Source organism: Silurus aristotelis (genome assembly GCF_946808225.1).
Source record: "Silurus aristotelis genome assembly, chromosome: 7".
In the NCBI taxonomy this organism is placed as follows: Eukaryota; Metazoa; Chordata; class Actinopteri; order Siluriformes; family Siluridae; genus Silurus; species Silurus aristotelis.
In genome coordinates this window covers 20,463,285-20,489,360 of record NC_139580.1, presented here as the reverse complement: position 1 = coordinate 20,489,360, position 26,076 = coordinate 20,463,285, and the positions used below count along the sequence as shown (strand labels likewise).

The following is a 26,076-nucleotide window of genomic DNA, read 5'->3' as shown; positions in this document are numbered from 1 at the left end:
ACTGAACCGTCCTGCTCTACTAATGTTAACATGCTTGTCTTTAATATGTGGGCAGGACACAATGAGCCTTTGGCTTATCTAAACTGAATCTTGTGTGTTTTTCAGGTCCCTGTATGCAGCTGTGAATGTGTATTACCTGGCCTGCTCTCGATGCTACAGCAACTGCTTTTACGTTTTCTACAGCAACAAAATCGCACCTCTCATCGACCTCCTTCTCCAACAACTAACGGTAGACCACTTTTTTTTTTTTTTTTTTTTTTTTTTTTTTTTTCCCGAATCATTTATTGTTCTACCGTAAATTTTTGTTGTCTTTATTTCATATGGCCAGTGCTATTATTTAAAAAAAAAAATCTGTTTTTACTCATGTCTGAACAAACAGATCACATCTACCCGACTGAGACCAGAGCTAAACAAGGAACCCTAACACATGCATCACACGTCTAGTTTATATGAGTCACTGAATGATCAAGTGTTCTGGGAAAGCTCTGTTGCTAGATTCCATTACTTTGTGTTTATTAAGTGGTATTGTGCCCCAATACAAACGCTTCCACTGGTAGATAGAGGCGAGACAAAAAGGGGAGGGTTAGCTTCACACCGTACACACCACATACATGTGGGTTTGTAGCACAAAAAAGCTATTAAGAAAATGTTAAGACTGGTACATACAGTGTGCCAGCTAATACATAATACCATGTTCCTCATCACTAAACCTAATCTTTAGCTATAAACGCACAAGTCTGGACTGTGTGTGTGTAACATTTGGTAAATCATTGAGCCAGGCTTAGTGTGGTCTGGAAGTTTGGAGAAATCATATTTCCTGTGGGCGTAGTAAGAGATGAGGTCCGTCTCGAAGCATTTGTTTACATGTGAATTAGGCCGGCAGCTATTCGGACCACTCTCTTAGTTATTCTGTCTGTTTAGTGGATTTTTTAAGAATCGCAGCAGTCAAAAAAAAAAAAACTTCTTGATGTCTGAAGGTTACATTTTTGTTTTGCCTTAAAATGGCTGCAAATTATTTCGTTAACAACGTTTGTTTGTTTCTGTGCAATTACCTAAATCAAACAGCTAAACGAGATCTTTCTGATCCTGAAGGTAAGGTGAAGGTTCAGATTAGCTGTTAGTTTATATACCATAGCACACACACAGTTCTATGTTTAACCTTATACATGTATATTAAAAAAGTGTGTGTGTGTGTGTGTGTGTAGAGCCAGGCAGCCATGGCGTCTCTCCCCTTTCCCTCCTGTAATTAGATTTGTTAAGAATGTAGCAGGCTTTGCCTGCTTTGTCAGTATTCTTATTCGTCCCTCAGTTCAAGCTGACATCTGACCACTGGCTGTACCCAGTGCTATATATTACTTCCTCCCACAGAATGACTGGCCCGTGCCTAATCACACACCCTCTTGCCAAGCACTTATCTGATGATCATACATCCGTGTTCTTTATTTAATGATCCAGTGCGAGCTTTAGAGAAGTGTTTAGTCCAAGTGATGAAATGATACAGGCTATAGAGAGCCTATAGTGCATTCACTTTACATAGACCTTGATTACTTTTTAAACGGAATGAAAATCATAACTCCAGCCAGAAGATTCAATACCACTTAAATCAAAGTACATCCTCATTAGTACCTGTTAAGTCCGGCTCGGCTGTAGGGCCTGCGTGCCGGTTACATGATGCCACCTGCAGCACCCTGCCAGGCTTCTTGCATGCCCCTTGCTGGCATGCCACCAGTGACAGTGTCACTCTGAGTTTAACCGTCAGTTTATAGCCTAGAGCTGATGAATAATAAATAAGACGTGTGTTGTTATTTATGTCTCGGAGGATCAGGATTCCAACCAAAGACTAATGGTATGTGCCTGAAAACAAAGAGGAAGGGATCGTTTTTATTTGCAACCCCCCCTGACTTAATTGGACAGGCTTTAAAATGCACACCGAGGTTTAAATGTCGTCGTCTATTGTGTAGTTGATATTGAGACTGCAGGAGCTGATGCTGAATGAGCCCCAGATACATATCACTGCCAAGATTAGAGGTAAAGGCAAGCTTTGCTTCAGTGGGTTAGACCTACAGTCAAGATATATGGCTCAATTTTTTTAAACTCACGTCATGCAATTTAAAATGGATGATCCTGGATTACATTAAGATCTAGTTGTATTATTCCACAACTCTAGCCGAGTCGGAAGTAATATATAAATATCTAATATGCATTTTGTGACTCTGTTCCAGCCCAGTACACATAGCACTTCTCAGTAGCTCTTACTCTTAAATAAATACTCTTTCAAACACACACACACACACACACACACACACAGTCACTGTCCTGCCATCGCCCACTTCTTCATTTGCTGCTTCTCTTGCTCATTTCTGAATCGTCCCTCTCCTATTGAACATGTTTTCAGCTCTATGTTCCTGATGAGGATAAGTCCATCTTTGGCCGCACTGTGAACAAACAGATCTTTGACGGTTTGACAACCGGTCTGCTCCAGACCACTGCTACAGTTGTGGCTATGCTGGATCCTTCTGGACTGGAAGCTGGAAAGACGGCTTCATGGGCCTTTTCCCCCAATATCAAGATTAAGGCCATCGAAAACTTCACCACCCGTGCTCAAGACCTCATCAGGTCAGTCTGTGTTTTAGTTCTTATTATTATTATTATTCAATTAGTACCCATGTGCAACATTCTGCCATTTATTTAATTTTGTATAGATCATATTGTGCAAATTATAAATTATTGCAGTACAATATCTGCTCTTTGTAATTGGTACCCAGTCGAGTGCTTCTCTTCCTGCTTTTTACTCTGAAAATGGGAAGACTGGTTGTTTTGTAACCTCAACATTCTTTCTCACATATTCATGTTTAGTGTGAAAAGCTTGTGTCTGTAAGGGGATTACTGCTCAGTAAATTGTAGCAGTAAGATATGAGTATTGGAAAGGATTCTTCTCTACAGGGAAAGGTCACTTGGAGACAACCCAGAAATTTAACTTTTCCTGTATCTTGTACAGTCACAAGCACTGGACCAGATTTAAGAAGCTGTTCCTAAATTCCTTCTCCACGCCAATCATTTGACATTTTACATGAGGGAAGATTATTAAGACTATACTCTATTTGAGCTTTACCATCATCCTGGTTAGTCCTCAACCCTCTCAGGGATATTGGCAGTCTTGTCAACATTTATCCTCTTTCTTATACAACACTTTCTCTCAAACCTTAAGTCCTTGTCTGCTCTAGCCAAGAGAGGAGCTGCAGCCAAAATCTGTTTCTGGAACTACACGACTTCCAGTTGAACTTGGTCTGAGAGCAAAAGGGCACGAGGGAGGGTCCAAACTTTTGGTTTAGTCTTTGACCATGAGGAAAGACAGACTGCCTTGAAGTCTTGGTGGAACCCAAACTTCCCACAGACCTACTTCACTTCTATTCTTTTACACAGCGGAACTGCCTCAGTGCCTTCATGGCCTTATATAAATGAACCAAACTATAAAGGTATAGTCTAGAGGAGACAAGCATTTTAACATTATGGCTATTCATGAAAGGATTGTGCCAAAACTATTTATTGAAAACTACTGTGAGACAGACCAGGACAGAGCTGTTAGTGAAGGGATATATGGATTAACACAATAAATGTTTCAGACATCACTGTTTAAGCACCTAGTAAACTCGAGTCTCATATCTGTTTGTGTGATCCCATCCTTTTGCTTTTTAAAAAGAGAAAAAAACTCCCCAAAATTGTTTGTTTGGTCCCACAAAACCTTGTGGGAACCCAATTCCACTCCACACCTTCAGTCTACAGGGAATCACAAAAGTTTCTTAACATGGGGGAAATTAACATTTTATTTTAAATAGAGAAATGCAACATTTTTTCTAAAAAGTATATTCTACATGATTGACATTACTTTGTATACAAACATGGCACTGTTTTTCCCCACTCATGTTGAACTTGTGTTAACACATCTGGCGTTAGGCCTGAAATTAGATTTCTAATGTGTTTTTCCCTCAAATAATATTTGTGCTAAAGTATTGTGTTAAAGTATATATATTGTAAAAAAAAATCTAAAAAAATAAATAAGAGCCAATGTCAGTGTGTTTACTCAGACACAACTAAAGGTGAATAAAAAAATTATATAATTCATATGTTTCATGGCACTGAACTGTGTAATTCTTTAAAAAGGTCTAGCGCTCAACAGGGATCCTACTGTCCCTGACAGTAGGATCTCTGTATTGACATTTTAAACATAACAAAAATGTACTCTGTTGTAATGATGGCATAAACAAATGACTAAAAAAAGTCAATTGTATGAGCTGGTTGTTAATAGTAATAGTACAAAAATAACATTTTATAAAATAAAAAAATTGAACATACTGTACATTTGTAATTCCAAAGAAGTACATGACTATATCCAATATCAAGTGAGGCAAATGCAACTGTTCTGTACTTTTATGTATAAATAAAGGAAGAAATTAGTTCTTCAAGGCACCAATCCACAGAATCTCTGGACATTTCCTCTGGGAGTTCCCTGTTTCCAGGCTGTTCTTCTTTGAATTGACCCCTTTTTCTGCTACACCATGGCTCCTACAGTCAGTGGTTTTCAAAAAGGTTTTCCAAAAATAAAATATAACTAAATATAAATATTTAGAAGATATTTAGTTAAAAAAGAATTGTGAGTTTCCTTTATGTATGGGGACTATGTATTGGGGTGCCTGAAGTCCTGCTAGAAAAGTTTTCAAAGAAGGTGCAATTCATGTTTAATTATAAAATGTAAAGGTTTTAAACAATGTTGCAGTACAGTGGAACACACTTGTTCTTCAGCAGACCTTCACAATGCAAATAAAACACTTTTTCTAATTCTGAACCTCCGTTCAGCTTCAAACCAGATGAAAAGATAAAGTAATAATAGGTAGCTTTGGTTTAAGTAACAGATGACCTACTGAAGGAAAGTGGGGAGTATAAGAATCATAATTACATAAGGAAACTTTGTCTACATGACAGCCATAGGATTTATTTTCTTGGGGCATTAAATTAAAAAAGTGGGCAAAGGAATGATAATGATAAGAATGTGTATAGATATAAATGAAAGAAGTTATAGCTATGTGAAGAAGTTGCCGTAAAGCAGACTGTAACAGACCCTGCTTCTCTGGGAGGTCTCTTGATTGACATTGTGGAGCCTCCAGTCACTATTGAAGGTGGAGGAGGGGGTAGAGGGAACAGGCATACCTGAGCTATGAGACAATACTGTAGTTCAAGAGGAGCGGATTATGACCACCCCCCCCTCCTCTCTTTTTACCTAGGCTGGTGCATGGAGGCACAGTCTGCCCAGTAATGGTGTAATTAGGTCTGATTTGTAGCTATGGGGGGTGGGGTTAACACCACCATGAGGCCTGTCATTTACCTGGACAAATGAGAGAGATGGGGACAATAGACAGGAGTGGCCGGCTCGGATGAGGGCTCCGATTTCCACTTGTTGAATAGCTTATGTGTGCACATTGCTTCTGCATCCGAGTCTGTCTTTTAATTTTTTTGTCCTTAATTCAGAATTATGTTGAATAACAAATTGGTATATTTCAACATCAATGGCCTTTGTGCACTGCAGATTTCCTGATTTTAGTCTTCGCCTTTTATATTCTGAGCTGTAGACAGGGATCCATCAAGCACTTCTGTCAAGTTTCAGTCCACATCAGCTGCATGATCTGAGCCCCTCCTGCCTGCTGTGTTTCACAGGTTGCCACTTGTGAAGTGTAAACTCCATACAAAATCCATTCAAATTACACCCTTAGACTTTCTATTCAGCCGGAACGTTGTTTTGTTTAAAGTATAATCTACAACAATTGTCTGGCCTCTAGGTGTAAAATGATAGGATATTCATTACACCAACACTGGGAACTAGAATCAACATAAATATGCTGTTTGTTCACTGTCCCGCTGTCTCATGCCACATTTTTAAGTGAACTGTGTTGTAATTATCGCTAGCCCAAGTATGACAGCCCCAATCCCCACATATTCTGTTGGCAGTGCTCTACAGAGGGGCAATACTTTTCTTGATTTAAAAAAAATGTATGCTACCAGTCATGTTGCTTATGTGTCACATCTAGTGTGAATTTTAAATTTCTCTGCAATGCAATATACATGTTAAATTTGCTTTAAAAAAAAAAAGGGTACAATTTATATATTTCCATGAACTGACTAATGTTGCATCTTGGTTTTCCTCAGCTACGTGGTGAATATGGGTGTGATTGACAAGCTGTACGGCTGCTTCCTGTCTGTGCAAGGCCCGATCGATGAGAGTCCTAAAATGTCTGCCTTTCTGGAGCAGGCTGCAGCTTTCCTTTATGCCATGTGCAAGTTGTGTTTTGCTGTGAACGTCCGGTGAGTGGCATATCTAACTCTTTTTCTCTCTCTCTCTTTCTCTCTTCCGTTTCCTGATGTGCTATAACACAGATACCAGAATGTCATAAATCACTAGTTGTTCATCAAGTTCCATCTCACTCATTGTAAACTCCTGCTTTCAGCCCACCCACACACACGTGTCTGTCTCTCTCTGTGTGTGTATGTACGTATGTTCTTATTTACGTGAGTGTGTGTTCTCTGACAGAGGCGAGCTCCATGAGCCCAAACTGTGAGGAAAGACTGGCAGTGACTCAGCTCTGTCTTTCTTTTACCCCTCATAAAACCTTTGAAGTCTAGTACACTTGTAAAGTCCATCTTCTGAAATGTCTAGTGTCTTTGCGTCTGTGTGTGTTTATTGATATTGTTCGGCCCTTCTTGGTCATGTTGACCAGTCCTGCGCATTCTGCTCTGCCCCAGCCCTGTATATGTCCAGCTGCTGTGTGCTGTAACACTGTCCAGCTGTTTAACACCATTCTCTCCCTCTTCCCACCTCTGTGTCACTAAATATCTGTGAGAAACCCCAGCAGCAACAGCTCTCCACTTTTAATAGCTCCACTCCACAGTGCCATATTATAATCAACATCCTTCTAATCCAGCCATCTATATCTCTATGCAGCCATTATTCACTAGGTGTGTAGAGCCTGAAAAGTCATTTCAGGTCGAATGTGGTGTGGATGTTTTGAAGTGTTTTTGCTCTCTGCTGCTTGCTGTGTCGTGGGATTTACTTGACAGAAGGGGTCATGTAGCTACACAGTTGCTAATTGCCACACTCTGCGCTTGGTTGTCTTCAAGCGCCAGCATGCACAGTGGGGTAACATCCAGAGGGCAGGCAAGTCCCTGTTCTTTAACTTTAAACCACAGCTTGTTAATGTGCTATACTAATAATTACTTGTCATGAGCTGAACTGTACTCAGTGATGGCTGTTGAAAGCTTCCCGTGTGATAAGATTTTGCAGAATCATAGCTTCCATATTTTTGAGTGCTTAATACTTCCCTGTCCACGGTGATTTATTCTAAATTTAAACTGCCACGTTCTTCTCCCTGGTTAACTGTAAATCAAGCAGACAATAGCTGCATTAGCAAAGGTTTTGCTGTAAGCATGGTTGAACCAGGCAGGCTGATTCAGTGTTTGTGAACGGGCTCAGGTTGCCACTGTCAGACCTTCACTTTCATCCCACGCGCTGGCTTTTTCCCAATCAGGGGATGTGGAACCTGTCATGCAGAGTCACAGTGAGAGAACCAAGCCTTTGTTCCCTTACACAGACGCTAATCCTGAGTGTCTGCGCAAGTAGGGCATACCCTGAGAACAGCTTTAGGATTTCGACTTCTATATGTATGCCTAGGAATTGGATTTGGCTGAACTGATCTTAAAACAGTTTTGGAAGCTCAGAACCTTTCCTCTCATTAAGGTGTATGATGGGCCACCGGGTTCTCAACATCAAGATTTTGGCGTTATCTTTAGTCTCATTCCAGGTTCACATTATCCCAGTGTGCTGATCTTGGAAATGCTCTTATCCAAATACCAACCTCTGTCATTAGAGAAATGGCAAAGCAGATCTCAGATCAGACTGATAAGGCAGCTTCATTCCTGCCTGTATAATTTGTGACTGGGGTGTGGAGTTACCTACCTGTTAATCTGCCCAGCGTTGTCCAGGCTAATACACAAACATGCTGTCTTAAATCCTGTAAAATGGGCTGTAATTAAATGTGCTGGAGCGCAAAAGGGCTTGAGACAGTAGTTTGTATTGTCAAAGCGATGCATTGGCTGTCAAAATGCTTTGTAGGTTTTATCGCTTCATCTTTTTTTTTTTTTTCCTTTTTTTTTTTTGGGGGGGGGGGTGGGTTTGGAGTTTGTTGGGTTACTGAGATGTGATGTGTTTATATTGAGGTGATTTTGAAATGTCAGCGTCATTGCTTACAGGCTTCACGTCTTTGAGTGCTAGTTGTCATTGCTTTGTCATTAAAATCCTTTTCCTGCCTTAAACCCGCCTGTTACGGATTCTGGTGGCAGACGTGTAAAATGTTTGCACTTTCTCTTCTTGTAACTAGACAAATCTATAGTTCAGCTATTCCACTGCCTATTCCCATGAGGCTGAACATGACCAGTTAAGCTTCTCTGCCCTGTAGGCATGCTGTACAGACAAGCTTTGCCCCATTATTTATATCCAACTGGACAGGACCTGGTCTAGCGAGTAAATCTAGAAGCCGCAGGGACCAGACTTCCCTCACTCCCTGCAACCTAGGTCTTTGACTCTCTGCGGTTAAGAAAGCAGCCGGCACCTCCTTGGGTTGTGAGACATTGAGCCGCTTGTCAGAGTCTCCCTCTCCAGCTGCCTCTCACCACTCCAGACTTGGTGAAGAGCTGTCTCACATGTTTGGCTTTGTTTGAAAGGGCTCTGCGTCAGATGGATGGTGCATAAACAAGGGGGAGTTGGTTCTGCTTTCCTTGAAGTTTTGATACAATGAGGGAACACCTTAGCTGAGGGAATGGCAATATATCTTGTTATTTCTTGCCCCCATATGTCAGCCAAATGTTTAGAAATATCATTTTTATTCTTGAAAAAATGATATTTATTCTTCAACCAAAGTTTGTGCGTTTACGTGCCTATATCGGTGCATATTTCAGTAAATGAATGTCCCTGTTTGTTTGTCTTGGACCTGTATATGTGTATGGGAACATGTGTCAGCCACATACTTTCTTTTCACTGCATCTCTCAAAAAAACCCTTTTCCCCTCCTCTCATCTTTCTTCCAGCTCCTCCAGTATCTTTGACAATAAGCGGCAAGACCCTACAGGACTGACAGCGCTGCTAAAGAACACTGACCTTGTTGGTGTGCTGCACATGCTCTACTGTATTCTGTTGCACAGCACCGTCCCTGAGCCCCAGTCTGGCAGCATGGCGTTTTTCCAGGAGCCATACAGCTCTGCTGTGGTCCAGGTGGCACTTCAGGCCCTACGCTTCCTCAACAGCTTTGCCCTGCTTGATATTACTGCATTCCAGGTACTCTTTCAGTAGTGCACTACATGATAGTGCTTTAGGCTGAGTGCCAGACCTTCAAATGCCATGCGTTACAATGCACGCAAGGTCGGGTGGCAAAACGGGTATTGCGACACTTTATTTTAACTTCACAAAGTGTCGTATAAGATTAAAGCAGTTTAAACAATATACAGAACAAATCATCATAGAATTATGGGATCAATGTGAGCATTCACCCGGTGCTGACATCTCGACACATTTTCTAGTTTCTGTTCCAGATGAGAGAGAGCAGAACTGTCATTGTGCACATTTTGTTCATTTTATTGACGTGCAACATTACATATGTACATATGCATATGTGTGATAGCCAATGTATATGGCTGTGGTTCTGCTTTCATATTTTTGGCTGCACTGACATAAAATTACAGCACACTTCCTAAGTTAAACAGTTATTCTTGTTTTATTTGTTAATTTCATTTGCCTTGCTCCAACTAAAAGTGCGGTTACTTTTTATCCGACAGGCAAATAACAAAAATAACTCTTGGATTACAGAAAAACAATTCATACAAATGAGAATCGTCAGCCTAACATTCTGTATATTCATTTACATTGGGAATACCGCTTCTCAGTTTTTACTGAGCAAAAAAAATATATAATCCGCTTCACATTCTTTCCCATTAAATCAGAGTCCCTGTTCTCAGTTACAGTGTCTAGAAGAGAAAGCACCTGTTTTCAATCTAAAAGCTGTGTAGCGAAAATTTATCCTGATTTAATGTTTACTATATATACAGCCTATAAGGGGTAACCTCTTTTTTTTTCCCTTTTTGATTGACATGTAACATTGAGAACCAACCATTTGCTGGGTCTAAATGATTTTTTTTTTTAGACTACTCGTGTCGATTATTGGCCAGTTTCTATTCAATCCTGTTTCGAGTTGTTCGTACGGTGTTCATCCCAGGTGCCGTGTATAATGTTCGGTCTCTGTGCACGGCCTGGGGAACGTTGTGCAGTGCTGTAAAATGCAGCTTTATGACATGAGAGGGTGTGTTCACCCTGCTGTCCATCTCTGCTATGAGGCTGGGCTCAGCGTAGCCACGCTGTCTGGCCAAAATTGTGTTGCATGGCTTGTTTTTCTTACGCACAGGGCAAGCGCATAGAATTGCCTTAAGCTAGCTGACAACATGCCATGTTGAGCCCATCCCTCAAACAGACATTCCAAACAGTGGAGAGAATAAAAAATGTTGCCAAAATTCTCCGGGGCTCATGAATGGACTAGTGAGTATACCTGTGCTCAGGAATTCAAGCAGTAGATGATCAGACCAGTAGTGCTAATGATCTGACCGCTGTTCAGATCCAAGCACCGCTGGCAGGCGCTCATTATTTATTCCTAGAACAAAGTGAGCCCAATGGACATAAACACGCTTGATCCTTGACCCCAGACCAGTCACGTTGAAGGCTTCGGGTCAGCTATGCGGATGGAAAGTGGCATTAAATGAAGCCTGTCCGGTCGTACGTTAGCCGGCCTGATGAAGAGAAAAGGACGGATTCATGGTGGTAAATCACCATGTAAACACTGAGGCGTGAGGGAGGAAATGCGGGAAGTGTATGAATTATTTTAATGGGTTTCAGTAATTACTCACACTTTGTGCGAGTGCACGTTTGTTGGGGTTTCTCCTCCCTGTGCTCGTTCCTTCTATATTTAAAACAGCTGGCAGTCAAAGCAACACCGCCATAGTTTTATGGATATTTTAAATAACGCTGTTTTGGGCCAGTAGTTGTAATCACTTTGTGGTTCACATTAGCAAACAGAGTATCTGAAGTGCTCAGCTCCTCCTCCTCCTCGCTCTTCTGCTCATTTACATCCCATAGCACTACAACAACTTCGAAATGATCTTCAGCCACTGTAAGAGAAACTTGTAAGGCCAGAGTGTCAACTACATACAACAGTAGTACAATTAAGAGAAAAGGCTCAGGGGAGATCTGGCTCAGGTATTATTCAAATGATTTGGACATAATTGCAACGTGTCCTAGAGAAGATAACATTGTTGTGTGCTTTATTAATTTTTCGATTTTAAAGGGTTCTGGTGAATCCAGAAAATGTCACGGGAACACTGAGTGCTAGGCACATTGAGAACACATTGGAAAATTGAGAACCTAAAGGAAATTCATACAGACAAGCCAAACTTCAAATAGAGAGTAATGTGAGCTCATTAGTACTGTTGACCTGGTGAGCCTGGTGCCGTGAGGTGGCAGTGCTGCCCACCGCATTAATAATGTCAAGAAATAAAGCTTACCTGTGTTTGCATTAGTTAACCAACAGCACCTGGGATTATATGTTTGTCAGTTTCAGCATCGAAAGCTGCATTAGTATGAAACGTGTAGTTAAACCTACATGAACCCTGTGTCACTGGCATTATTTAGGTATTGTTGTTTGTGCCTGCTTACTCAGATCTTCCATCCTCAACTCTCACACCCCACAGCTAATGTCAGTAGTCTCAGTTCTGACCCTGAGGCGCTTTGTCATACTGACATGTTTAATAAATACTGTCTGTGGCTCGGCTGATAGCATCTCCTCCATAGGGAGACTGGGGGGTCTGGAGTGGGACCTCTCTGTCTCCAGAGCTGTGGAAAGAGTCTCACAAGTCCTCCTCAACAACCCAAACTTGTTTTTCATCCACTTTAAAACACTAGTTATCTTCTTATGCTCTAAAATGTACCATGTGTCTTATACATAAACAGTTTAGAGAAGTCCGGTTAGGTTTGAGTATGAGTAGTCCTTTTAAACTGATGGTCAGGTAAGCATTGAACTTTATCTGCTTCCTAATTTGATTTGCCAGGTTTGGATCTTATTAAATGTGAGATGCAATGTGATCGCTGCCCGACGTGCTTTCGTATTCTTATTACCGTTGCTGTTTTTCAGTCTGTTTTGGAAGCGGAGGGCTTGTCTTTAGCCTTCAGACACATCGTGAGCTCTCTGCTGTGGTACTGCTCACAGAACACCTCAGAGGATGTGTTGCACGAGGTCATCATCTGCATAGGCTACTTCACTGTCAACCACCCGGACAACCAGGTGAGCATGATGTGGGCACATAAACAGCATAATGAAGTGGTTTAAAGAACAAACTTACAAATATTACAGTTCCCTGTGAAGGTCTTTTATCGAGCTATTATTTCTAGAAGCTGCCACCTTGTTATTGTTGATATGCCAGCTGCCTCTGCTTCCGGATAAACCTGAAAATGTAAAAAAAAATAAAAATTATAATAATGAATCATTTAAAAAACACAAATGGGATGCTCAAATTGGAAAAATTTATTTTATGTATTTTTAGAAAATGTGTTGTTATAATAATAATAATAATAATAATAATAATAATAATAATAATAATAATGAAAATAATAATGAAAATAAACAATAAAAATAAAATGACAAGCTTATAGGAAAATAATCAGCACCAGGGATGGTGAGATGTGACAGATTGTGTGGCAGAGTTACCACCCCAAAGTGAATTATTGTTTCGTATAACAGCACAGCATGTCGTATTTTATTTCTTTTGTACAGAGATTTGAAAGCAATTGCACTTAATAATTTAAAAATGAAAAAGTTGTGCTTTTTAATCATTTCACATTTAATGTTGTGAAACTCTATTAAACCCTTCACCAGCCCTACAGTGTTAATTAATCAACAAACTCGGCTTGATATTTTACTGAGAAACCACATGGGAGATCATCTGTCTTTAAAACTTTCAATTACATAATTGAATATAATGTACAATTTCTATTTAATTTATTATTAGGCTTAGCTGTTGTAGAGCCCTGAACCCCCTTGTGAATGAGCTGTTTCTATAAAAATGAAGAACATATTAGAATGAGTTCATTAATATAAAAATGGCAGAAATGTTGCCAGAGCTACTGTTGTAGGAAATGAACACTTCCAGATTTGAGAATTCAATGCGGTGGTATAAAGATCCCAAGGCAATTAGGGTGGCTCGCTATTCAAAAAGAATCCATAACACGTCACTAACCTGTTTTAAACCCAAAAGGCCTTCTGGCATTTTAACTAATCAACCAATCACATGGCAGAAAAATAAATGAATAACATGCAGATACGGGTCTAGATCGGTCACATCCAGCATCTGTTCACACTGATCATTCGAATGAATAAAAAGTGTGATTTTATCCATGGTGTGGTGGTTGGTACCAGATGAGCTGGTTTTATTATTTCAGAAACTACTGATATCCTGGAATATCAGTCTATGTAATATATATTACACAGACTTGCGTGAAAACCAAAAAACATTGAGTAGGTGAGACAGTTCTGTGGGTGAAACTGCCTTGATGAAAATAGGTTAAAGGAAACGGGCAGATTGGTACAAGCAACCATGAAGGATTAAGTGAGTCAAAGCAGAAAAGCACCACAGCCTGCACAAAACATTAGTCCTTGTGGTGGATGAGTTACAACAGCAAAAGACAACAAAAAAAAAAAGACAAGATAATTTATTTTCTGTCCAGTTTGGGTTCCCAAAGCAGAACCATGTTTTTCGCGTGCGTGCGTGCGTGCGTGTGTGTGTGTGAGAAATTCCAGTGAGATCAGCAGCTTAAGAAATACTTAAAACAACTCGTCTTGCACCAGCAGCCAGTTTGGGAACAGTATCTATCTACTGTTACACCCTAAGCAGTTACCGGCTTTTTGGAGTACTTTGGGCAATATTTCTTATATTTAAGAAATCAAGTAAAAAGTGGGTAAAAATGATGTGAGCGCATGTTTCAACCAGTCCGGCACTTTATTATTGACTTTGATTTTAAGGAAGTCTGCAAATGTGAGTCATTTTAAATAACCTTTCTGTGACAGCAGAAAGAGCGGAAAAAGAAAAGATCTTAAAAAGAAGTAAAAACCCTTATGTCTGTACACTGGTTTGCTAGTTTTAATAATATTTTCAAAGCATTTGTAGTGCTGTTTTGGAGATGCAGTTAAGCTTCTGTAAGCTATTCATTAGATCATGAGCCAGATGTGCTATTCTACAAACACGAAATAACCGATACAAATGCTAAATAATGCAGCGGCTATGACACCTCTGTGCCATGTTTTGCCTTACCACATGGCCCGGCTTTGTGGTTTTATTTTTGGCATTCGATCTGCTCATTGTTGGAGCTTAAGCAGGAAGCGGAACATGCAGGTGTAGATCATGGATCAGTGAGGCATGGAGCTTGCTGCCAGCTACATGGTCTGTGACAGCACTTCACTCAGTCCTCCAGGCTTTAGTTATGTGAGTCTCCCGAGGCCTGACCGTCCTCACGGGAGGTTCAGAGTCCCAGCAATTTATGGGCTTATTACAGATTCTAATTTAAACCATTTTTGCTATTAATTAAAAAAGGCCTCTCTTTTTTTATTTTTTTATTGCAGTTCAGTTCTCCTCTGCCACTTTAATCCAATTTAATTATTTTGATGTACACAATTAGCATTTGTTGGGCTGATTTGCATATTATATTGGATAATTGAATGAGGGGCTGAGGATTAAATTAGGGGGAGGAGTGACATATGATTAGGCTTTGTGGTCAGATAGGGGAAAGTTAACACAACGACCAGACTGGGAAATACACCTTTTGCATATTCATTTATCCCCCAGTTCACTTTGCTAATTTGAAAAATGCTCCAAGGGAAAGTCTTTAAAAATGTTCCAGGAGACCCGCGTATATTTTATTTTATATTGTAGTTTGGCCGAGCTTGATCTTTTATTTATGTATAAAAATGCTAGTATTAGTAGATAAATTAGTTTTATTTTAATTAATTCTATTTATTTATTTATTTATTTATTTATTGCCGTGTAAAATGTATGTTACTCTTGTATTACTCTTTAGAAATCTGACAGCTGAGCTGCTTGGCAGTGACTCAGATATGAGCTGTGTGACCGTGGGACTTCTTTTGCGATATAAATGATGGGTTTGCCTGGGCTGTGGCCTTTCTCAGGCTAGCGTAAGCACAGGCAGGACGCAAAGGCGGCACTGACCCCAGACTCCTGACTAAGACCTCTGGTTCAGTGCCAGCACAGCCGCCTGTGTTTATATGTGACGTCTGAGAAATAATACAGCGCATATCAGCAGCACAGGCTTTGAGGACTTGTGTGTACTGTATACCCGGTCATCTCAAAGCATATGTGTTACTCTGCAGCTTTTTCACTCGCAGCCTTTGCTAGAGTGAAGTATATATACAGTGGTGGTGTCTCTGAAGTGCTTGTATTCAGGGGCCATAATAGTGTCTAGGCTATGGTACATACTTCTCAGGTTTTAATTGGAGGCTCAGTTCAGCTATAAGATTAGATTTTATTAGATTAGATAAAATGGTGTAATATTTGTGTTGAGACATGATTGCTCTGAGTCGCTCTGTTACCAAGATCCTTTTTGATCTTTCATTGTTTGCATCTTCACTATCTGTGTACAGTGGTCCTAGTGTTTCACCCACTGCTGAACAGATACAAGGCAACGTTGAACAAGCTGTTTAATGTTCACAGCCACTTTTCAACATGGCACTTCTATCAAAGAGCCAGGCGGAAACAGTCCACTACACTCATCTCCACTTATCTCCCACTCTCTCCCTCTCTTTGCCACATCCAGTGCTATCTGCACTCCACTCATGCTCTCATCATATACTAACACAGCCATAACTTCAGCCTCGGCACTGGTCCTTTAATCCATAGCTAAACTGATGTTGAAACGCCGGCTTCAACAGTTTATTATTGCTGAGATAACCTGACCCTTTGGGCCTTGTTGCTGGCGAAAGCGCTGTAGTAAACACAGGCATGGGGTGGCTGCAGCGCTCAGCCTCCGAGTGGCAGTAGAGAGGATTAAACCTCTGCCAAGCACCATGCATGATTTACACACACCGTCATCAGAAATCTGCGGTTTAACACACTCGAGTATTATGCATCGGGCTTTCTTTTTTCAGGACTTTTATTTTATTTTTTGTATGCCTGCCCATAAATCGTTCAAAATTTAGGGCCCATTTAGGTCTAATGCTGGGTTTGAGTGCTGTCCAGGTCAGATGGGCTCCTGGTGAAGATCTCCCAGAGAGATTATCTTTTAAAGAATCGAAGTTGACGCTTGATTGTGTCAGGCAGCTGTAATAAATCACTGATCATTTGCCCCCCTTTTTTTTTCTCAAACAAACAGAGCTCTAATGCTGTTTCGGTAAGAGGAACCTTTTCGTCATTTTGAGAAATGTTCACAAACCAGTCTTTGGTTATTGCGCTATTTTTATTTTTTCATAATTATTATGCTCCTGCTCTAGGTGCCGTCAAAGAGTCTGGACAGACAGAGGTTTAGTTATGTTCTGTGTGCATTTTGTCCGTGGGTGGTAGTCTTTGTTCACATCGTTCTCACTAGTCGTAACGTCCTGTCTTGAGTGCCTCTTCAGCATCTTCATGAGCCGTTTACCCTTTACTCTTATCTGTGAGAGGCCTGTAGCCCCTCCTTCTTTAACATTAGACTGTCTACACACACACACACACACACACACACACACACACACACACACACACACTGAGCCCCACACACCCAGTAATACAATTTATATCTTCTATCTCAACATTACAATTTTTCTATTCAATAACTACATTTAAAATAAGACATTTTGTTTCTATTGTTTCCTCTGAGAAACCTGATCACAAGAAGTCACATTTAATTTGTACATTTAAGTCTTGGAGCCTGACTTTCTTCTACACTCTTATCAACACCTCCATCAAAGAACAAACCCGACCCGCTCGGGTATCCTTCCTCTTTACCTTGGGCTATTCGGAGCCTGTGTTTGCGTTTCGGCGCATTAACTTTACACTCCCTTTGTTTTCAGTGGACAGGCCGGGAATTATGTAATAGACTTGCCGTAAAAGCGTGGCTCTGTTTGAGAATCCCAAACGCTCTGTATTTAAGAAAACACAGTCCAGGCCTGGCCTCTCTGCTTCTTTATGACCATCTGTGCTTAAGCACGGGGGATAAAGGGGTTCTAAAGCCCACCAATGCTTTCATGATGTCAGAGGCTGAATCCTTGCTCTAGGACGACTGCTCGGGAGCCATTTTTATCCAGCTCATGCTAGAATCTAGAGCGCTTACAGGATGGCTGGAGCTAACCTCTGCTCTCTCCATGCTGTACGTCTCCCTGCTATGGACACTTAAGGGGGGACAATTTGTTTAGGTGTGTGAAGATGGAGTATCGTATGCTAGGGGATTATGAGACGGCTGCTTGATTTGTGGACGGAATGTCCGCACAGATCCAGGCCCTGCTACCCAGTGCGCACGCAGACACACATGTGCACACACACACACACTCTCTCTCTCTCTCTCTCTCACACACACTCCCACACACTTACACAACATCCTTTCTGAAGTTCAGAACTCCTTGGTTTATAAACACCAAGTGCCAAGTTCTAGTAAAGTTACTGTCAGCTGAGGTAATGTCAGTGCTATGAAGCATTATACTATGTAGCATTCAACTAACAGAAAAGGACAAGATCATATGTCTGTATGCGTCCTGAATATAGTACGGGAGTGACAGTAGAGATTAGTTCAGTCCTTCCCGGGTTTATAAAAAAAAAAAAAAAATAAATCCTTCTCAACCTTTCTACTCAATTTTGACATTGCACAGCTCTACCTCTGAGAACAAGCAGGTCTTTTCTCACTGCTATGGTGGTGCAGGAAATTCCCATTTTTTCTGCTTTTTTTTCTACATTCTTTCGGAAAACATTAATTACTTGCACGTCCAAGAGACGTCACTGTATCATGGTGTTTGTTCAGCACGCGACGGTGGGCTCACCCATCAGAAATGAGCCGGCGCTCAGCTGTTTTGAGCTTTTAGTACCATTAAAGGGACTCTGCGGTGGTTTGTTTTAGGCACTCAGTAAAGCATCTTTAAACAGTCCCTCATGCAGGATGACATTGCCTGAGAACCTTTGAACACTGCTGTAGGACTACACTGTGTAGGGCTTTCACCTTGAAATGATAAAAGGGGTGAGTTATCACTTTGTTTATCATGCTCTTAAACCCCTTGAAGTGCATTATTAAAGGACAGAATGCATTGGAAAGAGTATTGTTAAGACTATTTTTACAAATCTTGTAAATCTTGGTAATTTATGTCGCACAGTGCTCCGGGAATTTCACCTCAACCTTCTGGTTTGTATTTAGGTTTGAGCTGCACTGGAGGCTAGCTTGTATTGGGATGTAGGTGGTTGGGGAGGGGGGGGGGGGGGGTAATTGGTTCGTTCTTGTTCGCCCTCTCTGTCTTCCACTCGCTCTGTCTCACCTGTGGGGATTTACTGCAATGACCTCCCAGCTCCCCGGCCTTGCCTGGTTCTCAGACTTCAGCTGAAAACCTTCGGCTTCAGAAGCTGAGCCTGTGCTTTAATCAGGTCGGGGCTGGGAGCGATTTGATTTTAATGCCGGGGGGTGGACGGGGGGAGCCGGATGTGATGGTGTGATTGACTGCCATACTTGGAGGGGGGGGGGGGTGTTGGTGGTGAGAAACTCCATTAATGGTATTGCTTCATTTCTTAAAGTGGCAGACGCGTGTGTGTGACCATACGGGGGGTCTGCACTCCCAACCTCCCACCTTTGCCCTAGTCATCCACCCCTTTTTTCTTTTTTTTTTCTCTCGCCCTCTGATTTCCAGCTACATATTCGCCCACACCCTATGATATTACCTCTGTATGAACTTCAGTGGCACATTGATAGCTTGGGGCATTTTTTCCATAACTCTATCATCGTGGTAATCACTGTGTGTCAGTTTCCTCTTTGCCTGCAAGTGAAGTGAAGCGGTGTGACTCAGAAGGCTGAACGTCTGCTCTCGAGCGACTGATAGGAGCCGGAAAGTGTGTATACTCGTGCCACAGAGGGGAGGTGCTGAGGCATCCCTAGCTGGCTTTATGGTGTGTAATTGTGTACTGGGTAGGCTGTGCCCTCTGTTTCTCCTCTTAATGACTGTTTGTGTGTTGTTTTTAGTGGCAGATTTATGTGTGGGAGGGGCACAAGGCGAGGCTCTGATTTACAGCTGGAGGTTGCATTTGCTTGCTATGTGTAAGTGTGCACACTTTCTGCCTGTGTGTTCCAGGTGATTGTGCAGTCTGGCCGGCAGCCCAGCGTGCTGCAGAAACTGTGTCAGCTGCCGTTCCAGTACTTCAGCCACTCGCACCTTATCAAAATCCTCTTCCCCTCACTCATCAGCGCCTGCTACAACAACCAGCAGAACAAAGTCATCCTGGAACAGGAGATGAACTGTGTACTACTGGTCACATTTATACAGGTATGTTATGGGTGTTCTTACTAAACATTCCTGAATCTGTAGATCTAGATACATTACACTATATTACACTTATTCACATTTTCTCATATACATCAAGTTTACTACTTTTTTTTAACTAGTTTTATTTATAAATCATTCCTTATTCAAGCACTTAAAATGATCATGTTTCTAATTGCTAAAGTTTGTCTTCCCATCTCACCTGCAGCATGTCCTCTGACCTGTAAAGTCCCCTCTCCTCCCATGCGTGCACACACACACACACACACACACACACACACACACACACACACACACACCTTTCCACTGTTTCTGCACAGTGTCAACGTTTGACTCTTATCTCCCCAAACTCTGGCTTTGTCTCTGTTCCTGCCCTTTTGTTTTTGTGCTGCTGTCATTACCCTCCATTTTCCAAAGAAGCATCCTCCTCTCCAAAGATGGATGGCTTCCTCTGTCGATTTGGGTGGATTTACCTGCCACCAGTTGAGCCTCTTGTAAACAGGCTGACTCCTTCATCTTCCCCCTGACAAGCTTCCCTGCACTGGCCCACTACCTAGATTATTTATGTGGAGATTAACGCTCACTTTGACAAGGACAGTTGACCGCCATTCGGTAGAAACAACGGGAAGATACACAACAACCCATATCACAATATTGGATAGTTTTTGTTCACATGGTTAAAAAAAAAAAGTATTAGCTTGCGAAGTTTGGGTAAAACCATGATTGCTTATGAGGTTTTCTTTTTCCCCCTGACGACACAGATATTGCAGCACAATAATCTATATGTCACACAATAATTATATACAGTATAATGTATTTCTACATTATTTGATGCTAAATAAAAAACTGATATATAGGAAAATTATATATATGTATGTAATATGTATGTATATGTAAAATGTACAAAATAGGATGGTCTCACTATTTCTGTGATTTTTTTTATTTTATTTATTTTTTTTTTTTTTATCGGATCAAAGATCTAGGACATTACATTTAGAGCAGAGGGAAAACAAAAATGTTGATTGTTTTTTTTAAGGGTTTAAACTGGCACAACCCCACAAAGAAGTTCTACAAGGCTCCTTTGACTTAACTCAAGCTGTTGCATTTACAGACTTGGTGTTTTATTTTGTTTTGTTTTTTTTCTCCTGTAGGATTGTGCCTCCAGTGAGAACCAGACTAACAGGAGGCCCTCACAGCAAGGTGACTCATCTCACACTTAATGAGCTTTATTTTGGGTTAACAAGTATCGTTTATGTATTTATCTGAATGTAATTATATATAAACGCTTGTCACATAGATTACATTCCAATTCCTTTTTTGTACTGAAAATCACAATATATTCATGTTGCGTATAAATTGCAGGTAATGAAATAATGATGTAATCTCATTGAGAAATTATTTTTGTTCATGTGTGTATTCAAACAGATTTTCCCTCTTTCTGTGAGCTGTCCAACCGCTTCCCCCGAGACCAGTGGGACTCAGCGCTTCAGTTCTTCCTCAACAAGCAGGAAGAGTAAGCGAGACAAGGAGTCAACACTGGAATACCCACAGAGTCCTTCAGTACATGCTCCTCCAGAGCAGTACACGGTAGACTATAGCACGGCTGTTTGTACCGGGACATTTTGCTCTAAGCACAAAATTAAAAAAAATTTAAAAAACTTTCACTACATCACTTGAGTTACTGTACGTGGGCTTTAGGCCAAGTCTGACAAGTATGTGCCTGCATGTAGCAACTGATTTTTTCGACCGGATTTTCTTAGAGCTTCTTAATAACGGTGCATTTAACCAAATAATCACATCATAAATTCAGATTAACTTTTTGGATGTGCACACTGTAATAAACCGTACTCAATGCAAATACTTAAGGGTGGCATAACAAGCAACGTTTATAAATTTGCTTGAATGTATGAACATATTTGCTATGTAAATATACTGTTATTAGGAGCTGTCAGTTTCACGTGAAATCAGTTATCTTCTGAATGAATGGATCTGTTGAAAGTTTTTTTTTTTTTGTTTTTTTTGGAAGTGCACAATAGTTTACTGTTCTTCTTCCCGAGTTGGATGTCAATCTTTTTGGTTTATTAATTGTACGGTTTTGTATTTTGTTTTGTAAATAAAAGGTGTCATTTCTTTGATTATTATTATTTGTGTTCAGAGTAGACCAAGTTACTACAATTTTATGATATTAAATTGATATGCATAAAATACAAAACTGAAAATTGTTTGTTAGAGTATGTAGTCTGGATTCCAGACTTATTTCCTGTGTTTCATAATTATAATTTATTCAGCCTCATTATATATTTACATTTATTTGTCACAAATGCTGTGTAAGGCATTTTTTATTTTAATCATGTCCTTTTCGTTGTATTTCTCTCTGAGAGGTGAAGCACTTATAATTTATAGAAAAAAAAATCCCCTATTTAATAAACTTTTAAAGGCTCGTGTGTATCTTGTGATCTTGCTTGTAATGACTACGAAATTAAAAAAATCATTTAGTAAGGCCACTGGCACGATGAGAAGAGTCTTTCCCAGACATGAGTCTTTCAGGACATTTTCAGTTACAATGATTGAAGATTGGATTTGTTGTTAGTACAGATATTTTTCTCACATCTCATGCAGATTTTTGAAAGTAATGTGATGGAGACAGTCCATGATTGCACAGGCGGAGTCTATCCTACTCGTGTTTTCATTGTGGAGGTGTGAAGTGATCAGATTAGATATAAAAGATCAGCTCTGCAAAATGTAATGATGCAGAAACCTGTGTGAGCAGGGCAAACAGGTCTGATTTTGAACAGTTCTCGCCAAAGCAAATCTTGAAATAACCTGGTCTTATTTTTTTGTTTGTTTTTGCTAGGTAGAGCTGCAGGTTTTAACTGAAAAGTTCTGGTAGTGTAGATTTAGTTGTCTGTCTCCTGGATAAGCTGCATTAAGACTGAAATTTGACGTGGGCAAAACGGCACAGTGAAAGGACTCCCAACCAGATTCAAGTCCTCGGTGTGGCCTCAGGGCACCACAAACTGTGTGTGTGCGTGTGTGTGTGTGTGTGTTGGTGTGTCTCTCTCGCGCTCTCTCTCTCTCTTTTTCTCTCTCTCTTTCACACTCACACACACACACACACACACAACCTGTGTGCTTTCACCAGTTACCCAATGCTGCCTCTGAGTCACTATATACATTAGTGTGTCAACATGAGCTGGAGCCTCTCAGGTCAGATCCTCCACAGTCTCAGTGTTTCACGCGCGCACACACCTTTTTCTCTATTCAGAACTGTGTCTCCATAACAATAAATCTCTGTCAAGTGTGTTTGTGTGTGAAGAGACCGAGAGATTGTGTGTGTGTAGAAAATATGCCTATAAGTTCCACCAGTTCCTCTTTGCTGAAGAACTTTTGAGATTAAGGTAAACATTAGACCTAATAAACACATTTTGGTCAAAATAAATCCAAAACACTTTTTCTAAGATCAGTCTCTTACTCATAATAGTATGACATTTCCTCTTTCAAAACAGTGTGTGCAGTAACACACTCCTGCTTTGCTGGATGTTTTGTTACAAACAGTACCTTTGTTGATTTGCTTTATTCATTTAAAAAAATGCTTAGTTTATTTTTGTCCCTCATTCATTTTTTCATGAAAAGGAAAAAAAAAATCTCGATTGAAAATGATCACAAAAGCACAGGCGAAGAAATAGCGGCGGTTTCATGCGGATTTATTTGTTTGCATGACGTAGGTGTAGAAACACCTTGATTCGCTTTAAATGACCTCATACTTCTGCACTGGGATGCTGTTACTTGCATACTTGCATATTATTAGAATAAGTCCTGTATATAAATAAATGTAGGATAAGTCATTATACATAAATCGCTTTATATGTATATGGAATGGAAATCTAACCTCTCAAATGACCATAAAATACCATGTTTTCTGTCTTTTTTTTTTTCGTTTGAGTTAAATTTTTTATTTTTTTATTTTTACATTTTTTTTATTTGTACGTAATTAATTGTGAATCATTTGCCGAAGATTTAAACTCCACATGATTTCAGCAGGAATTGTGTTATAATGAGTTTATATTCACGGAGACCATTTCCGGTTCATTTAAATTCTTAAATCCAAAAATTAAAAAAAGAAGAAAAAGGAGGTGAGGTTTGGTGATTGAAACTGAACAGAAATGTTTTCTAGACGAATCTTATCCAGATGTTGACGCTTTGTGTAATTTAAAATGTGTATATTTAGACTGTTCATATTAAAGAGCGTTTCTCCATTTGGGATCTGTGTTTTTAAACCAAAGTCTGTCCTGAGCAAGGCGCAGAGGATCCGCCACAGTGTTCACAAAATGTGGAAAATCCAAGTCTTATTTACTAAACATTTTAGGCGCAAACCCCGAGTGTAATAATAGTGATGTATTTGTGATTTGTGTGTTTGAAACGCGGGTAATTTGTTGAAATGTTCTTTTATTTAATAAACGCATTTAATCAGCTGCGCACAACTCGATTAGAAAAAAAAGTCTGTCTGAAATTCAGGATTTTTTTGGAGCTAAAAGGCTGCAGGGTTTCACACGAGCCGTGATTTCTGCTTCATTTTAGAGATCAGAGAAGCGTTTACAAAATACTGCGTTTACAGAACAATGCAATACAAACTGAATATTAAACTCATAATAATAATTATTATTGTTGTTGTCATTTATTATTATTATTATTATTATTATCATCTAATACTTAATATAATTACTATCTATCTATCTATCTGTCTGTCTGTCTGTCTGTCATCTATCTATCTATCTATCTATCTATCTATCTATCTATCTATCTATCTATCTATCTATCTATCTATCTATCTATCTATCATAAAATAGGCACAATAATGTTTAGAAAAGCCTGAATAGTGGGCAAGTTGTCAGCCCCTATCTCACTCTTCCTTGCCAGAATTTTAAAAATAAATTTAAAGAGTGAAAATTATTTTTTTATAAGAGGTAGATCATATAAAACTCCGAGTGATTTAATGGACATCAGGTCGCAGTGTGACTCAGTCTCCAGGCAGATGGAATGAAAGTTCTTCAAAAGGGTTTGTGGAAGGAGTTGCTGCGCTGCTCAGTGTTATTGTTACTGTGTGTGTGTGTGTGTGTGTGTGTGTGTGTGTGTGTGTGTGTGTGTGTGTGTGTGTGTGTGTGTGTGTGTGTGTGTGTATGTGCAGGTGATGCCGAGCGCAGATAAGACGCCGCCCATCTCCCCTCTGTCTAGACTCGCGCCTTTACGAGCCCGTTGCTCAGTGCTCACGAGTCCGAGGCCATACGACACTCTCAATATCCGCTCGTACACCCGATCCGCGCGCTGATAACGACGCTATCTATGAAGGGTTCCATCTGACAGTTCAGACAACTAGGAATCGCTTTATAGCGTCTTGGCTCTGTGCCAACACGTGGGTCACCTAACACGAGGGGGGGGAAGAGCCAAACCAAGAAAAGTGGCCAAGAATCATTGAGTACCAAACACATCTCACCCTTCACACACTTCAGGATTAGAAAGAAAAAAAAAAAAAAACATCTAAAGTGTACTATTTTCTTAATTGCTGTATGGGGCGGTGAGCAGGTAGAAAACACATGGTAGTGTGTTCATTTTAATGTAAACTATATCCACATTTTTTAGAGACATACAAAAATACCACCTCAGACACAACAAAGTTGCAGTTTAGTATCTCTATTTGTTCTGATCGTGTACCGCCATGAATTAAACGTAGGAATGAAGCTCCTTTTTCCCTGCCAGACTGTTGATATTTTGTATGCTTCTCATGGTGTCTGTATTGATTAGGGACAAAGACACCTTTTCACACCATTCATTAACCCCTTATTAGTCCTACACTCTCAGAACAACGGTTATAATGGTGAAACCCTCAAAGGTACCTCCTAATAAGCGGACATCGTATACATTTTAAAATAATCCTCTGAACTTTAAATGTACACGACATGCACCTTTGTAGCTAAATAATACACACTGCATTATTACAAGAAGTGTGTGATTGGGGAAAGAAAACGTGTTTGAATACGCTTTTTTCAAAAGGTTGTATGTACTGTAATGTAATGTATTGTAATACACAATAATCTCATTTACCAACAATTCATTAGAAATACCAGTCTAATTGTTTTCCAGTAAAGGATCTAAATACGAGCTATTTCGTTTCACAAACTAAATTAAAACCAATGCATTTAAACCTTTTGTTTTCTGGTGGCAAAAAAAATGCAAGCCAGACCATTCATGAACTATTCTTTGACTGTGGAAATCAGATAGCAGAACATCCAGGCTAAACGCCATTCACTGATATTTCGTTTAGATCTGTGCTGTAGATGTGCTGTGATTCATTAATAAAATCCCGAATAGATCATGGGTTTTTTTTGGATTGGTCATTTTTATGTTAAAAAATATGCATGCAAAGTTTTTTTTGTTTCTCAGACATAAAC

General features: G+C 40.1%; 1 protein-coding gene across 4 annotated transcripts in view; it reads left to right on the top strand.

Moving 5' to 3' along the window:
• Nucleotides 1-22,070, top strand: part of scaper (S-phase cyclin A-associated protein in the ER) — a 92,956-nt gene extending 70,886 nt beyond the window's left edge. For all 4 annotated transcript variants that reach the window (XM_083545863.1, XM_083545861.1, XM_083545864.1 and 1 more), the window contains 8 exons: nt 106-229; nt 2,396-2,616; nt 6,199-6,354; nt 9,129-9,375; nt 12,272-12,421; nt 19,442-19,633; nt 20,782-20,830; nt 21,056-22,070. In XM_083545863.1, the coding sequence (XP_083401989.1) occupies nt 106-229; nt 2,396-2,616; nt 6,199-6,354; nt 9,129-9,375; nt 12,272-12,421; nt 19,442-19,633; nt 20,782-20,830; nt 21,056-21,147 (1,231 nt within the window). In that variant the 3' untranslated portion in view covers nt 21,148-22,070. The remainder of the gene's footprint in view (nt 1-105; nt 230-2,395; nt 2,617-6,198; nt 6,355-9,128; nt 9,376-12,271; nt 12,422-19,441; nt 19,634-20,781; nt 20,831-21,055) is intronic.
• The last annotated feature ends 4,006 nt before the right edge of the window (nt 22,071-26,076 follow it).